The sequence below is a fragment of the Nicotiana sylvestris genome, chromosome 5, assembly GCF_000393655.2.
Source record: "Nicotiana sylvestris chromosome 5, ASM39365v2, whole genome shotgun sequence".
NCBI classification, from domain to species: Eukaryota; Viridiplantae; Streptophyta; class Magnoliopsida; order Solanales; family Solanaceae; genus Nicotiana; species Nicotiana sylvestris.
Genome location: NC_091061.1, coordinates 134,638,918 through 134,656,207, shown reverse-complemented (window position 1 = coordinate 134,656,207; position 17,290 = coordinate 134,638,918). Strand labels below are relative to the sequence as shown.

At 35.8% G+C, this 17,290-nt stretch overlaps 2 protein-coding genes across 3 annotated transcripts; one reads left to right on the top strand and one right to left on the bottom strand.

The window, feature by feature from the left end:
* The first annotated feature begins 4,806 nt into the window (after positions 1-4,806).
* Positions 4,807-10,009, top strand: LOC104228384 (alanine--glyoxylate aminotransferase 2 homolog 1, mitochondrial). Its single transcript, XM_009780840.2, has 9 exons — positions 4,807-5,129; positions 5,884-6,114; positions 7,194-7,364; positions 7,520-7,663; positions 7,771-7,950; positions 8,293-8,518; positions 8,748-8,861; positions 8,943-9,029; positions 9,470-10,009. The coding sequence occupies exons 1-9, from the start codon at positions 4,917-4,919 to the stop codon at positions 9,511-9,513; spliced, it is 1,410 nt and encodes a 469-aa protein (XP_009779142.1). The 5' UTR covers positions 4,807-4,916; the 3' UTR covers positions 9,514-10,009.
* A 292-nt stretch (positions 10,010-10,301) lies between these two features.
* On the bottom strand, positions 10,302-16,535 carry LOC104228386 (TGACG-sequence-specific DNA-binding protein TGA-1A-like). 2 transcript variants are annotated; one of them, XM_009780841.2, is made up of 9 exons: positions 16,203-16,535; positions 15,021-15,219; positions 14,870-14,944; positions 14,380-14,439; positions 14,173-14,250; positions 13,981-14,044; positions 12,954-13,225; positions 11,502-11,729; positions 10,302-10,946 (listed from the first exon to the last, which is right to left on the bottom strand). In XM_009780841.2, the coding sequence occupies exons 2-9, from the start codon at positions 15,207-15,209 to the stop codon at positions 10,794-10,796; spliced, it is 1,119 nt and encodes a 372-aa protein (XP_009779143.1). In that variant the 5' UTR covers positions 15,210-15,219; positions 16,203-16,535; the 3' UTR covers positions 10,302-10,793. The 2 variants fall into 2 exon arrangements, with proteins under 2 accessions (XP_009779143.1, XP_009779144.1); XM_009780842.2 differs by having other exon boundaries at positions 16,382-16,535.
* Between the last annotated feature and the right edge of the window lie 755 nt (positions 16,536-17,290).

The window sequence follows — 17,290 nt, the reverse complement described above, 5'->3', positions numbered from 1 at the left end:
GCTATTTTGAACTTATTGAAATAGTAACCCATCATCGTTCGATCGAGATCGAACTCTTCTTTTTGGTGAAGGCCATTGGCCTTAAAGGGTGTTATTTTGAAAATATCGAAATAGCAACCCATCGTTATTTGATCAAGGTCGAATTCTTCTTTTTGGCGAAGGCCCTTGGCCTTAAAGGGTGTTATTTTAAACTTTATCGAAATAGTAACTCGTCGTCGTTCTATCAAGGTCGAAATCTTCTTCTTGGCGAAGGTCATTGGCCTTAAAGGGTGTTATTTCGAACTTATTGAGGAGCATAATTGATTCTTTGATAGGATTTGTTGATTAAGGCATTTTTATCCGTTGATTGTTGAAAATGGGAAATGACATGGGTAAGTTAGATTTCATTAATTTTCTTTGATGAAAAAAAAACAGTCAAATCTGATGTGGAGCTCCAACTCAACAAAAAAAAAAAATCTTTTTAAGTGATTTTATAGTTGACGTGGAGTCTGTTAGTGGAGAGGGGTATATTATGCTCCACTTGACTAACGGTGGGGTTATTTTTGTGCCCAATAGCAAACGGATGGTATAATTGCTCTATTTCCAATAGTTTAGAAGAAATTTAGGCCCTTTTCCGATTTATAAATTGCAAAGTTTAACAGTCTGAATTTGTTCATACTTACTGTCATGGGCTGCTTTCCAGACATGCCCCATGACCCCTTGGCCGCGCCCCATGGCGGCCTAGCAAGCCTCACAATGCCTAGCGCCATGGTCGGCCCCGTGGTCTTGGCTGCGCCAAGTGACAAGCGCGCATGTGCCTCTGTCGCCCCACCGATGCCTCTCGCCAGCGCCCAAGGGCTGGCCAATGACAACAGCGCCGCGCGCCCTGACAATGCCGCGCGCGCAGATCCTGATGCCTCGCCAGCGCCCAGCTGCAGGCCCATTCCAGCAGCGCCTCGCGCACAGACCCTGATGCCAAGCACCAGTGCCCAGCCTCAGGCCAGCACATCAAGTGTCGCGCGCGCCCACAGCAACGCGCGCGCAGACCCGCAAGACAAAGATGCTGCCATCGGACTTAGTTTTTCCTTGTAATAATCTAAGTCCTTTTCATTGTAATCATAGACTAGTTTTCATCATTTTCATTTCAGTGTGCTTCTACAGCTTTATTAGGACTAGTCTTGTAATGTTGGTTTATTTTTTTTAAGCATTATTAAGGGGGACCAAACAATCAAACATTTTCAAGCAAGCATTTTCTGGTGTCTCTCCCCCTCGACACCGCATCATTGTAATCAGCATTTTCATTCATCAATAAAATCATCATCATCATTCAAAACCCAATTCTCTCTCAAGCTTCCGCAATTGCCCACGACATTGGTTTTCCCGCACGGCACTGACAATCTAGTCTAGCGTGCGGCGAGGACCTCATTGGCGGACAGCAACCGCACTGACATCGGTTGCTTAGCCTTACGTTGCCCTTCCAAAGATCATCAGGAAGGCGTTGCGTAACAGTAAGTATGAACAAAAAAAATCTTTTTAAGTGATTTTATAGTTGACGTGGAGTCTGTTAGTGGAGAGGGGTATATTATGCTCCACTTGACTAACGGTGGGGTTATTTTTGTGCCCAATAGCAAACGGATGGTATAATTGCTCTATTTCCAATAGTTTAGAAGAAATTTAGGCCCTTTTCCGATTTATAAATTGCAAAGTTTAGCAGCCGGTGTGTCGGTTCGAGACTACATGGCTACTTATGCTATATTTCATTTTTAGCTCTTTTTCTCTTCTTATTTTTTACATTTTCTATTCTGTTTTTTCTATTTCCCTCTTTTGCCTTTTTTTCCTTTCATTTTTCCGATTCCCTTTCTCTCCTTGACTTCTCTCCAACCCAATTATTTCTTTAAAATGTCACGGTGAACAACAAATTAAGGATCCATCGGACATAGATTCCCAAAATATTTTGGAAAAAGTTAATTTTGGTAAAGTTTGGCGCGAAATTAAAAATGTGTTTGGACATGAATTTTGGGGCAAGTTTTGATATATTAAAAAGTCCTTTTTGTAAGCTAAAATGTCCGTAACGGTCATGATTTGGCCCTAAAAAGAGGTCTTAAGCCATGAAGTTTTGATTTTCAAAATCTCCCAAAAACTAAATCAATTCAATAAACAAATATATATTTGAATTTTTTTGTGAAAAAAAACTTCCAAAACTTATGGCCAAACGCCTACTAAGGATCCAGATTTTAGCTATTGATTATTTCAGATTGAATTTTATCTCTATCTTGAACTACTATAAACTTATCTCCCAAAAAATAATTTATGTGTTATAAAATCTAAGTTACACGATGTGAGATTTGCTTAGTTGTATTCTTATTCTATTCAAACTATTGCTTAGTCATATTCTATTCCAACTTCATTATTGAATTTTCGTCTCCAATTTTTATTACGAAATAGTTTTTTTCGGGTAAGCAATTTATATTTAAAGAATTATATATATATATTGCACAAGTTTCAACTTTTTACGGTATTAATTTGTCGTTTTCATTCTACTTTTTTCTTTTATTTGGATTTTAATAGTAAGAATTGAGTAGGTTTAACCGCTTAAGATAATAGTATTCAATAATTGTATAGCTCATAACTAATAATACTAATAAAATAAAATACAAGTTTAGATTAATCAAGAGTATAGCTTATCTTAAAACACTAAAAAAAACTCAAATCAACCGATAATATGACAAGCGTCAGTGGAGGACCCATATTTTAAAATTTTGGATAAGCTTTGTATGATGAAGGTGGCCTTATTTCTTTTTCTTACTGCCTAATAAACATGCTATGCTTATCCAAATAGTTCAACTTTCGAACGTTATGCAATCCTCTTGGATTTTATTTGACAATACTATTAATTCTTTTACAGTAGCATGCCGAAAGACTAATATTTGTTAATATAATTTACAATGAGCTTAACTTTATGCCACTACTGAAAAACATGAATTTCCGACTGACATTTCGATGGAAGTCCAATTTCTAAGGAATTTCTGTTTGAAATTCGCGTATTAACGATATAAAAAATACTTATAAAATCCAATCCTTTTTTAAATATTGAGTAAGTATTTACAGGTACTTCTATCTAATAATATTGATTGGTAATCTAAAATAAATGGTAAGTAATATGTTATAACAAGTTATATCTAGTAGTTACTCTAGCTAAAATATCATTTCATGGTTGACCTAAACGAAATAACAAATGTAGCTTGTGTTAGGGGCAGAGCTAGAATACTAATTATGGGATCAGTCGTTCCCAGAAGTTTTTGCTTAGACTCAATATTTGCATTAGAAAATTCATTAGATATGTATAAATATTTAATTATGAATCTAGTAAGAACTAAGACGTATTATAAATTTCATGACAAGTTTAGAACCCATAAATTTCAACTCCTAGCTCGTCTCTCCGTGTGCAACGATGTTTTTCAACAGTGATTTATCTTTAACGAAAATTATTTCTGGATCAAGATAGGAGCAGTAGTGTTGTATTTAAACTAAAATTTGATGGTCAAACCAGCAAGTAATATATTACTAGTAGTGATAGTTAACTTTTCTATTTAATTGAGCAATTAATCTGGAAGTGAATCAACAATCATAATTCCATATCCTATGATGCATCAAATCGTGCCCCCATGTGGATTATGATAAACACGTATGCAGAATCTGCTTGACAAGGACCCTCAATTAAAATAAATGAACGTGACACTTTTACCATAACAAATAAATACGTAATTATCAACCTAATTGTCTGCGAGGGTTAGCTGAATTGGTTCAGTGAATGATTCCCACGTGAGAGACTTCGGATTTTCCTCACCAGAGTCTCCTCAGTCAGTTTATATCTCTTGTGTGATTTGCAAGGATTTTCCTTAGAATTTTTCAGAAAAAAATTATTAAGCTAATTTCTAATTTTCTCTCGATAACGTTCACCTAAAGCGCCTAGAGAATAGTACCCACATCTGACATCACATGGAAAACCTACATGATTGATTAATTTAATAGTAATGTTTTTGTATATTATTAAACGAAGTTCCAACAAACTGAAACTTTAATGTTTATTCACTTCCTTTTGTATTGGTATAATTAAAATAAATTCAAATATTGCAGCATAACGTTTTGTATCTTCATAGCAGTAATTCTCATCGCGAAATGAAAATTGAAAAGCAGATTTAATTTACCTAAGTTCGTGATCATTGCTCCTCTTAAACTTAAATTAATTAAACGCGTATTAATAAGTCTTTCCGATATTCTTCAAAACTTAAATAATTAACTAAGCTATTTCAAATGAAAATTAAAATATCAGTTGATTTCTTCACATTTATTTAATTTTTGACGAACAAAGTTATCTAATACTCCCTCTGGTCCACAATAAGTGATCAATTTGTCCTGGGCACACCTATTAAGGAAATACTAAATTCTAGATAAATATAGTTAGTGTGACTAAACTAGTTAATTAAATGGTACAACATAGTTAATGTGAGGAGTAAAAGACTTTTTAAGGATACGTACGTAAGTATAAATTTGGAAAACTAAATTAAATTTTTTCTTGGTTATATAAATGGACACTTATTTTGGATCAAAATAAAAAGGCAAATTGATTATTTACCGTGGAACAGAGGGAGTAATTGAGATTCACAAACTGGCTTGGATTCCACTACCTTAAAATAAAACAAAAATGGAAACCAAACAATTTTCTAATCCATTAAAAAAAAATATGGGAATCTTTTGTGGGGTCCGTTGAGTTAAACCTCAGATAATCTTTAATACTACTATTCCTTCACCTACTACTACAATCCAACATTTTTCCATGTCAGCACTAATCGATTCATGCGGGTCTGTCCCTATATATCTTTGTGATGTTTTAGCTAGGAGTAGTATTTTTTCTGTTATATTGTGATCAATCAAGAATGGCGTTACAGAGGAAATTACTAAAAGGGTGTGCTGGAATTGCCAAATATAGGTGCCTGGGGTACTTTCCCGGTCAAGCGGTGGTGGCGCCGCCGGAACTGCCGCCGTTTGACTACCAGCCAAAGCCGTATAAAGGGCCTTTGGCTGATGAGGTTTTGGAGAAAAGAAAGAAGTTTCTGGGTCCTTCCCTCTTCTACTACTACCAAAAACCTGTAAATATCTCTTCTTTTTTTAACTAATTACACATTAGTTTTATATTTTCTTGGTTTTGAGATACTTAGTGGATTTTAAAGCATATGAATTTACAAATTGGATTGTATGATTTACTTTAGGAAAAAGAAAGAAAGAAGAGGAGAGGGATTGTGTTTCTCTGTGCTAGTCTGATGATCAAGATTTGATTCTGAATATTTGGAATGTGTATTTGTTCGAGTGTTGTACACCATTTTGATATTTATTATTGAATGAGTCAATGTCTGATTCTTCAGTGAATGAGTAATATAAGATTTATTTTCCAATTTGAATTTTAGAGTGTCAGTGAGGATTCATAAAGCCGGTCTCAACTGAAGCGTAGTTGTTGTTGTAGAGTGTCCTGTCCTGCAAGTAGAGATGACAAGTTTTTTCTTTCCTTTGCATTTTGATTGCCAGCTTCTCGACCGGCCCTTGTTCCCTCAAGGAGGCGCCTTGAAAGGACAGCCCTTGTTTTCTTCTTCAACTCTCTGCAAGTTCTATGATGGATATTTGATGTTCTATTGTTAGGCCGATTCTGGTTTCTTCTGAATTTATAATATTTGAGAATCTATTCCTGTTTTTATATTGTATTTTCCTACTCGTATGGAACGGCTAACCAAAATAACAAGAAGGAAAACAGGCATGAAAGTAAATGCCCATGTTGGTATGTGAAAGCTCTATAATTGCTTTCCTTAAAGCTGTGTCTCTTTCTAATAACTCTTTTACTTCTTCAAACAGCTAAATATTGTTGAGGGGAAGATGCAATATTTGTATGATGAGAACGGAAGACGTTATCTTGATGCTTTTGCTGGAATAGTTACTGTCTCATGCGGTCATTGTCATCCTATGGTGTTGGATGCCATCACGGAGCAAAGCAAGCTTCTCCAACATGCTACAACCATATATCTACATCATGCGATCGGCGATTTTGCGGAAGCATTGGCATCTAAGATGCCAGGAAACCTAAAGGTTAAAATAATACCACTACCCTAATGGTCTATTTGGTGTGCATTTTCTTCAACTATATGTGCATAAATAGTATAAACTGAATTTCTCTACTTGGAAGTTCCATTTTGGGCTCTGATACTCTACTTATGGAAAGTGCCCCTGATATAATTCCTTTCCCAATTTTTACAAAGCTCTTCATTCAACCATGACAGAAAGATTGATATTTGTACCCTTCCAATAGTTTAGGTTAGCATGACATGATTTCCTTTATCTTAAATTGGCCTTTGTTGACATCTTTCCCTTTATCTATACTTCCTTTTTGGTGTGTTCCTTTATGATTCAGAATGGAATCTTTAACTACCTTCTATATGATAGCTAATTCAAGCTTTTTTCCCATGATCTTTTATCCTTGTCAAACTATGCTTGGAAGTTTGTACTTTGGGAGTATGTGGATATAAGATTCTAGAATTTTGTATTTGTTCACCATTTGAAACCACTAATTCTTTTTTCTTGTAGCTTATACAATTTTATTGAGGTTTTAGGGTCGTGGAGAAGTTCTATTCAGATTGTAATAACTTCCTCTATAGTAATGGGTACAATCGATTTTTATCACGTGTTCATCAGATTAAAGACAGAAGTTGGAGTATGGACTCAATTGTTTGCCTAAAATAACTTGGCTGTCAAATTATTTTCACTTATTATCTTTTGAAAAGAACATAGACATGCAATTCTTGTTTATTGTTATGAACTAAGCCACAAATGTTTATAACAAGATAAAGACAAAGTTAGTCCAGAAAAGGAAAGAGAGGTAAGTGTCAAAGCACCCAGTATCCATTGAGTTATTAGATTTTAATCCCTCCATATAATTCAAGGCAGTGAAGACCAATTGTCTGATGTGAATTATTATTATCTGAAGCCCCTTGAGACTAACTAAATGTTGTAGTATTAGAGTAGTATCTTAACATGTCAACTACACTATGCCGATAAATTTGGATTGGTTTGTGTCTCCGAGGTTTATCTTCTGAAACATGAACCCAGCAGTATCCCTACAAGGAAGTTTCTAATATTCGTCAGTCTGACTTGCTTGTTTTGAACTGCAGGTAGTATATTTCGTAAATTCAGGGACAGAAGCAAATGAATTGGCAATGCTGATGGCACGATTGTACAGTGGTAACCTAAATATGATTGCCTTGAGGAATGCATATCATGGCGGAAGTGCCAACACAATTGGGCTAACTGCTCTTAACACATGGAAGTACCCTATTCCACAGGTATACCCCTGCGCCATGCCATGAAGAGATTAGAAGTGTATCTTTTTCTTCTTTTTTTTATTAGTTTATCCAGTGAACACTTCGATGAGAGAAGTTCATGCATTTGAAGTTTGACATTCCAAATGTTTTTCCTTAATTTCTTTGATGATTTACAGGGTGAAATCCATCACGTTCTGAATCCTAACCCATATCGTGGAGTATTCGGATCTGACGCTAAACGATATGCTGAAGATGTACAGGATCACATTGATCATGGTACTTCAGGAAAGGTTGCTGGTTTTATTGCTGAAACAATTCAGGTTTGGACTTGTTAATTCTCCCTTCAATGTGGCAAAATGCTGCTTCGAGTCTTAGACCAGAGGCTGAACATTTCAAGCGTGATAAAATTCTGTTTTTTTTGCTTTAGGGGGTTGGAGGAGCTGTTGAACTAGCCCCTGGATACTTGAAGTTGGTTTATGACATTGTTCGCAAAGCAGGAGGTGTTTGTATTGCTGATGAAGTACAAACTGGCTTTGGTCGCACAGGGAGCGACTACTGGGGTTTTGAGACACAGGGTGTGATTCCTGATATAGTTACAATGGCAAAGGTATTGTAATTGTTTCTTTTCATCTTTCCGCTCAGCCCTGTTCCTGTTGTGGGAGATTTGCTCCATAGACCCTGCCGCCTCGGAAGACTTTGATCCCCAATATTCTCTCTGGGCAAGGCGCTAAGGTGTGCTTATATCTTATTTTCCAACGAGGTCATCATGCCGCTTTCTTTAGTCCTGAGTGGGATGCAAGCTGAGGTGAACAGACTAGATTAAACCTCCCTATGTGAAGAACTTTTGGTCTTCACAAGAGTGCACCATATTTATTGGTTACATATCGTGTCTTTTGCTGTTTTGCATCTTGTGGAATGGCCTGTTATTCCGGAGTTTTTAATTTTTCAGGGTATCGGAAATGGTTTGCCACTTGGAGCTGTTGTCACAACGCCAGAAATTGCTAGTGTTATGGCTCAAAAGATACAATTTAATACATATGGGGGGAACCCTGTTTGCTCTGCTGGTGGGCATGCAGTACTCAGAGTAATCGATAAGGAACAACGCCAAAAGCATTGTGCTGAGGTTGGCTCACACTTGATTGGGCGGCTGAGGGATCTACAGAAAAGACATGACAGTAAGTCTCTTGCTCTTTCAAAATCAGACATGTATGAGCCAAAATGGATTTCTTTTCATCCCAATCAAATTTCTTCAGTTTATATAGCACCAAATGTTGATATCTTGGCATCAAAGAGTTGATCATTTTTCTATTTCCGAGTCTTCTGCTTTAATGATCCTTTAGTTTTCCTCCTAGTGACATGCATCTTCTGGTTAATATTATCACTAACATACCTTGTTACCTCCAGTAATTGGAGATGTGCGAGGCAGGGGTTTAATGGTTGGTATCGAACTTGTAACTGACAGAAAAGAAAAGACACCCGCCAAGGCAGAAACTGGAGTTCTCTTTGAGAAGCTTAGAGGTTTGTATAATCAGCTGATGAATTAAAGAGAATTGAAAACCGTTGTACATATACTAACAATGCACTTGCTTCTGGATATAGAACTTGGTGTTCTTGTAGGGAAAGGTGGTTTACATGGAAATGTTTTCAGAATAAAGCCTCCTATGTGTTTTGGCAAGGATGATGCAGGTAACCTCTTTACCCACTGGTTCAATATATCGCATATTTTTCTTGGATTATTCCATCTTATTTGATCGGTATATTTGAAAATCACTTTTATTAACAGAATGAAGGGGAACCTTGGAGCAACGATAAAGTTGGCTCCTTGTGACCTATAGGTCACAGGTTCGATTCGTGGAAGCAACCATTAATGCTTGCATTAATGCACCGGGCTGCCTTTTTATTTTTATTAACAGGATCCAAATTTGCAAATATGCACCAAAATCAAATTTCAAGACTAGTAGCAAACTATTAATTAACTGATATTATCTTCATAATTTATTAAAATAATCTTGAACCGCTTTAATAATGAACACCAAACAAACCAATATGCCCTAGAAAAGAGAAGGAAGCAAGTTCCTTTTATTTTAATGTCTGGTTTTAAGCAATTAAACTTGTATTTTGTGCAGACTTCTTAGTTGATGCATTGGACTATTCAATTTCAAAGTTGTGAAAATCTCTCAAGAGTAGCCAGATTGTTGTGAATTGCTCAGTTGATTCTCCTTCAACCAAAGGGGACAGCTGATTTTCCAGTACAATAACTATGTAAAAGAAAGCAAGAAATTCCTGCTATTTTATTCCTCACAGTGTTCTACAAAATAGAGGGGGTGTTTGGAGGGGACAGAGGATGAAAATTTGCATGGATGCAGAATGTGGTTGACAATTTAAGTTTAATTATAGTTGAAATAATTTCTGAATCAGTTTCGATGGTTAAATGTACACTAGAACAATTCTGGCTCTCTCAAATTGTCACGACACCTTTAGAAGGGTGACAATTTAGTGTTTCAGTTTTGAATAAGTTTCAGAATTTTGTGTTAACTTGAACACGTCTTTGAACTCATTGTAAGGTCTAGGGTTGAAGTGTTGAGAAATTAATATTCAACACTATACAAGATCTTATTAGAGCAGAGCTCAAACCATTACAGTTCAAATATTGAAGGTTTTTGCAATTACAGAAGGTCAATATCTTTGCAGGATCTATGTACTTGGTGTATTTGATCTTAAGGTCAAATTCCATGACCAAAAGGGTTCAGTTATACACACTTCTAACTTTTGCACTATAGGTATATATTCCACCAATTGCTTGATCAAAAAAACAAAATTCAACAAAGACGACACAAACAACTACAGTACTAGCAAAGATGTTAAATATTATGGAGTATGCCATAGCTGAACTTGGTATTTATATTTGTCCAAGTAACCAACAATCTTTTTGGATGAAAATCCGTACAAGTAAACGTGTATATGCAAATTTTCCACAACACAAAATTCATTAAGTAACAACATAATATTGCTCATGCCATCATTGCTCTTTTTCTTTTATAGCAGTTGTTCATCTGCAAAGCATTCAAAAATTGCTTGCCACATCACACACTCCCATAATAGATACTACTACTAATTAAATACAGAGAGGCACCATAACAGCAACTTCGAGTAAGTTCCATCCCGAGACTCTGGCAAGCGAGCCTCGGAAAACCTCTCAAGACCATATTGATTTACAATCATCAAAACCAATGTGAAAAGAAAAAAAGACAAATTCAAATTTCGAAGTCCCAATTACAGCATACCGGAAATTATATACAGATTTCAATCAGGGGCGAAGCAGTGTCCAAACGGCGCAAGCTGATATTATGTTGCATATCCAAATTCATAGTATTACCGGTATAAGCAAGATGCAGATTTTAGCTTGCACAGCTTTCATTGGCAAAGTTGAATTATGTGTTTCTTGCTTCTTTATGCTGGTTCAGAAGTACGACTGGTCCAAAGTGAGCTTAGAGCACGAAGACGTTTAAAGTACTCTCCCAAGGCAAGAAGACCCTGAGCTGATTGTTGCGGAGTCAGGATGCAGGACATCTGTAGAAGGGTTTCTCGGCGAAGATGATCTGCCTGTTATCACAAAGGCAAAGCAGATTGAGTTGGCAATGACTCAAGTATGAACATGAGCGAACCACATGTCAAATAGTTGAACTTGCACTCACACACTTCAAAGGTTCACAGATCAATGGTTAGCCTTACTAATTTTCGGCTTCTACCTAGCCAAAAGCATAAAAACCTCAACTTCAATTTCTTGAACTAAAAACATCATTCCAACTGTGTATTTCTTTTCACTAATGCTGTGATTGCCTTTCCTAAGGCGAGGGTCTATCGGAAACAGTCTCTCTACCTTCGCAATGTAGGGGTAAGCCTGCATACACACACAGACCCCCCTTGTGGGATCACACTGGGTTTGTAGTTGTTGTTGTTGTTGTAAAAACATCAAGGTTACGTGGATTTTGCACAAATCAAGCTATTTAATCATTTCTTTGCTGTACAACTTGCATCACTCGGTTATACTGCGGATCCGTACTTACATGGGGTGTTCCCAGGTAATTACAAATATCATTCTGTAAGTTTAGAATTCTGATTAAAAAGGAAGCAAAACAAAAAAAGTTGACATATTACCTGATTTACAAATCTAACAAGAGCTTCCAACTTTTCAATGGTAGCAGCCATCTGCGGAAGGATAATCCCTTCGCCTAGTGTACCAGCTGCAACAGCCTCAGCAAGAATCTGGTGGAGTTTTACCATTCCTTGTGACAACGCGTCTTCTGCCTGTTGACAGGATTGGGTGAGGTTGCAAACCTCCCGGAGTTGTTGTTCTGTCAATGGCTCCACATTTGGTGTGAGTACCTGTAGGTACCATAGGATCATGTATAAGCAGTTCTTTTCACAGAAGACATCAGAACAAACACCATCAATCATAATAATTGACCTCTAAAAGAACAGCCAAAGAAAAACAGAAATATTGACATCTGCTGTTGGATTTGCTTCAACTCTCAAACGCATTAGACATTGACCAGGTATCGAACATCAATGAGATAGTCAATGAGATATTGGTTCATGCCACATATATGCAAGAAATTTTGAGACTTCTACATCTAGACCCTCCCAGGATTATTTTCACTTTTAGAGTTAAATCTAATTTATGGAGCTGATAGATAGAGTAAATAAGAGGGAGGTGTGCAGTAGAATTTGGAGAATAAGACTCCAAAATATATTTTTGAAAAAGTTGCTTCTTTCTTGGTGGGCAGCAGGGGATGCCATACTAACAGCGGAGTATCTGTGTGAGAAAATGATAATATTTGGGAGTTTGTGCTGCATCTATAAGGAATCTGAAGAAAATACTAATCATATCTTGTTGAATTGCAGGTAGGTTTCATGGCTGTGGACTGTTGTATTCTCATTGTTCAACAGATCGTGGGTGTTACCAAGGATTGTGGAGGGTGTAATCACGAACTGGAAATCGGCAGTCAAAAGAGGACAGCACGGGAGACATCGCAAGTATGCCTCTTTTGGTGGCTATGGAATGAAGAAATAGAAGACTGTCTCAACATAGTAAAATTTTCTTATTTATCTTGTATTTCATGTGTAAAGAGAGAATACAGTGTTATATTGATGATTGGCATACTTGATAGATGCTTCTAGATTCACGTTGAATCAAATAAACAACTTGTACATTCTTCTGAGACCCTCTTGTGTTTATTGATGAAAATTTTGACTTATCATAAAAATAAAAATAAAAAAGGAAGCTAATTGGGCAAGGAATCCTTGAGCAAGCACGAGAGAGGAAAAATCAAAATGTATGTAGGAGTAAGACAGCATAGATAAGTCATTGAACAGGTTGCAACATGCGCAGGATCTAAGCGAAGGCTACACCAAAAACAAAATCACATTACCCATTATTCATACTAAGCAATACAGACAAAGTTTTAACAGAATTATAAGGTGAAATTGGAAGATTTGTGGCCATGCTTGACCCCAGATTAACTTGCATGTGGAACGCTGAGTCATCAACAAATGGATTTATCAATGAACAGGAGATGTAGTGGCAAGTTATACTAGATCAATAATCACCTTTAGAAGCTCGGAGGGGCGAAATCCCGCAATCCATAAGAAGAATCGCTCAGCTGATGTCTTCCACGTGCCAGTCATAAGGAAGAGAACATCGGCATGTGCGGCCGTAGCTTTCATGCGAAATAGATCAAAATAGTGGTTCAAGCAACCCTCAACAAGAAGGTGTAATTCAATTTCACCAACTTGAGAATTCAAAGCGCTCCTTAATTCATCTGTTTGTCTATCTTGCTCTTCCACCCAATGGCCATACTCCATTTCAAAAGCAGCAATTCCTGCGGACTCGACAAGTTAGGAAAAAGTTCAAATAACAATATGAATAAAGAGAAAGAAGAAAAGAAAGTGAAATAAGGTGACAACTTGAATGGTTGCACTGAATGTTACTACAACAGGAAATCCCCGATAATTACCAAAGACTTTATGTTTATCAATAGGAAGTGTACTTTAAAAAAGCTGTAATTCCAAGGGGTGAAGAAATAATTTCTTAATTCGTGGAATGTATATTTTGGGAAAGAAAACTCCTTAATATGATAGTTTCCGTAGTTCAGAAGTCACATTTAGAGATGCAATAGAATAATCCTTTCCATTAGTTTTATCTGGTTTATGGCATCTTAAATAGCGATCTAATACATTACCTTCATGCGAGTAATTGATAAATTGTGATCAAACTAGTTAGAAGAGAGAGCTTAGCAGCAAATAGTGACCAAAGCTTATTTCAAATTGTATTCAACAATAACAACAAAATAGAGCTCTCGTCTACAATCCTTGCTGAACAGAACTTTGCAAAATCAAATCAACAAGTCCATTTACAAAATTTAGGAAATCAAAATCAATAAATCCACTTCAAACATATCAATCTACTTACTATAATTGATACTCAGATACACTGAGCAACGATTCCAGACGAACTCTATTATATCATTCCAAAGCACAACTTTTGTCATTCATATACTCAGGCATGCACATGCAAATAGTACTGCGCATGAACTTCTTTAAGCAATCAACAAAAAGACAGCATCAATCTACACACCTGAATTTGCAGTTCCGGTGTAACCTATCTGACTCTCATCTAAACCGCCACCTGCATACTGACCCTGTCGCAAAAAATGTTTGCTAATTTGTTATATTTCTGTCATCCTAAAAAGTAAAAAAAAAATGCTTTTGATATCAATCAACTGAAGAGATTCAACATCTCATATGTCGATGCAAATTTTCTCTTTACCTGTTGTCTAGTACGTTCTAGTTCTTGTTCCAACTGAAGCAGCTTCAGTTTACTATTTTCCAACTGCTGAACATAGGCCTGAGTAACAACATGTGAATTTAGGAATATTTATGTCTCAAACAGAAATAAGATTTTGACTTCTTTAAAAAGACATTAAAAAGTGGCTGAGAAATTCTGGGTAATGAATTAGCAAAATTCAAGTGATACCTTCTTCCGTAAACGACTTTTACGAGCAGCTTCACGGTTTTGTGCGAGGCGTCTAAGCACCTGTATATGAAGCTACGGAATTAAGCAGTTGATATACATAGAGTCAGTTATAAAGCAGCAAATATAGGCTCTTAAAATAGCCAAATATCTCCAAGCTCAGAGGTAAAGACCATATGTGACAAGACAAAGACCCCTCAAATACATGAATGCGGCGCTATCAGGAATCCAAAAACTCACAGCGGTGACAAAGTTTTACTATCTATGTGTGATGTCCTTAGTTCCATTTTCACAAAAAAGGAACTAAGATATTAAAGATATGAATCAATCAAACTTTACAACTCACAACATGAATGCTTGGTTTTTAATACATGACAGCGATCCAACCTTCAACACCATCATTTAAATCAGCACTGCATGCACAATGTAATAACAAATACCCATTGAGAAATGGGTATAAAGAAAAGCGGACAAAATATGGAAATATTTTTACCTTATCAATAGGTTTACGTGCTTCTGGTTCATATCTGTTAGATGTTCCAACTGTACCATGTGAAAGTTCCTCTGTCTAGACATATTAATTATGTAATTAGCATAAATACGAGAAAAGTAGAAGTCCAAAGGAAAAAGAAAAAGATTTGCACCTCATTGTGTAGTCTTTTCTCCATAATAGGCATCTCATTCTCTAAACAATTCTCGACTTCAAGAATCAAGGTCGCTGACGTATCTGGGAAACTGCTACTTTTGAAATCTCCCCACATGCCAATTTGATGGATTGGGTCACATATACCCATCCTTTTAGAGGCAACGAATTGAGTATATGTTGAATTCATTGTCTTTGGACTGACATTAGTAAGAAACAAGTCAGCTATTAATTGTCAATAAATTAGACAAGCGCCACGTGCTAATCTTATCATACAGAAAGAAAGAGGCATGAAATAAGAAGCACCAGAAAATTATAGGGACAAAATCCACACAGGCAGGGAGGTGTACAAGACCGAGTAAACGTAGAACTGATTTTAAAAGCGATCTCTAGTAATCATTAAACTGTAAGATATATGATGTGAAAGAATACAGATTCTCCAATAGCATCTATAATGAAATTTTTGTCCGAGTAAGAATGTAAAACATCGACGATCAACATTAGATTCATGTTTTGAAGTCATCAAAAAGCAAAGCCAGCAACTACAACAACAACAACAACAAAAAACCCAGTGTAATCCCACAAAATGGGGTGTGGGGAGGGTAGTGAGTACGCAGAACCTTATAAAGATAGAAAGGTTGTTTTTTATAGACCCTCGGCCAAAGCCAGCAACTAAAGCCAATTAAAAAGAGTTGATCTTTCCGTGACTTCAAACTCAGCAGACCAAAGAATAGCATCAAACTCTCAGAAACAACCAAAGGAGATTAACAACCAAAAGCAATTTAAAGCAGCTAAATTCTCAAATTTCTTCTCAAAAAAATCTTTTACTTAGCATACAACTTAAATCAAATCATCAGATATACATGAAAAGGCAAGAAAACTGTTTGATTCAAGCCCTGTAAAAAAAAGGATGAAAGGTCAAACAAACCAATTTATTCAAAAACTTTAAGCTGCTTCATTTCTCAAACTTTTAATCAATCAGAAAATAAATGAAAAGAATAAACTATTGACTTTTCTGGCAATAAAGACTGAATCTTGAACTAAAGTAGTTAAAGAGGACAGTCAACCAAATCAGGCTAAAACTTGAAGCAACAAATCAAATTAACTTTCCAACACCATTTAATGCAATGAATGCTTAAAAACAAACCAAACAAAACAGTAGAAGAGAGAAAGGTAAACAAACCTTAAAGCCAATAACTGCAAGAAACCTTATTTTCCAGCTTTAATTCCTCAATCTTACAAACATCAAAAACTCTCAATCCTAATTCCTAATTCTAAACATCCATAGGCTTTCTAAAAAAAGAATGAAAGTCTTATCAAAATTCCAATAACATCAAATCAATAAAGCAATACCCAACTCACTATAGTTCTCCAATTATGCGTGCATAACATCAACTCCAAAAGATCACACAGTTGCATATATATGAAATAAGAATATGTGAGGTGTGTACATACAGAGAGAAATTTTCTACGAGGGGTATGTTTAAAAAGGGGGCAAGGGGAAGGGGCTAATGGGTATCTAATAGATACAGATATTATTATTATATACAAATATTGTAATGTTATTGTTTGTTGCTATCATGTGCTACAGTTGAAACAAGATTAGAATCTTGAGAATTAGAACTTGTCATATTTCCACTATTTAATTAATTCTGTTTTTAAAAGGGGTGTTCCTAACACCATTGGTGTCCTTGGCCACCATCATTAGTAGGAGGTATTAGGAACAACAACAAATTTGGTATTATTACTATTCATATATAGATTTGTTCTTTCAAAATCTTTTCCAAATTCTTTCTAATATTTTTGTAAAGAATGTGGAGGGTATTTTTATAAATAAATAATTATTTTAAAAAGTTATACAATGCATATCATTTTTAATACATCAAACGTCCAAACCAAACAGTCGGTAAGAAATACTAATTTTTAAAATAACTAATCTCAGCATAATTAATCTCAGCATTACAAATACATCCTATTCAGTATTATTCTTATATACTCTACCAAACAATTTCTTAGGAGCCATTTGGTATAATGGATAAGCAAAAATAATCCTAAGACAAGAAAAAATGTACTGTCTTATCCTTTGTTTGGTTATTAATACTAGATAAGTTATCCCCGAATTAAAAATAGTACTTGGATAATCTGTATCAGCCAGAGGATGGAATAGTAATCCCAAGATAAAGTAGTAAATTGACAATCTCAGGATTAATACAACATACCAAACAATCAATATGAAATAATTCCTGGATAACTAATCTCAGCATAACTAAC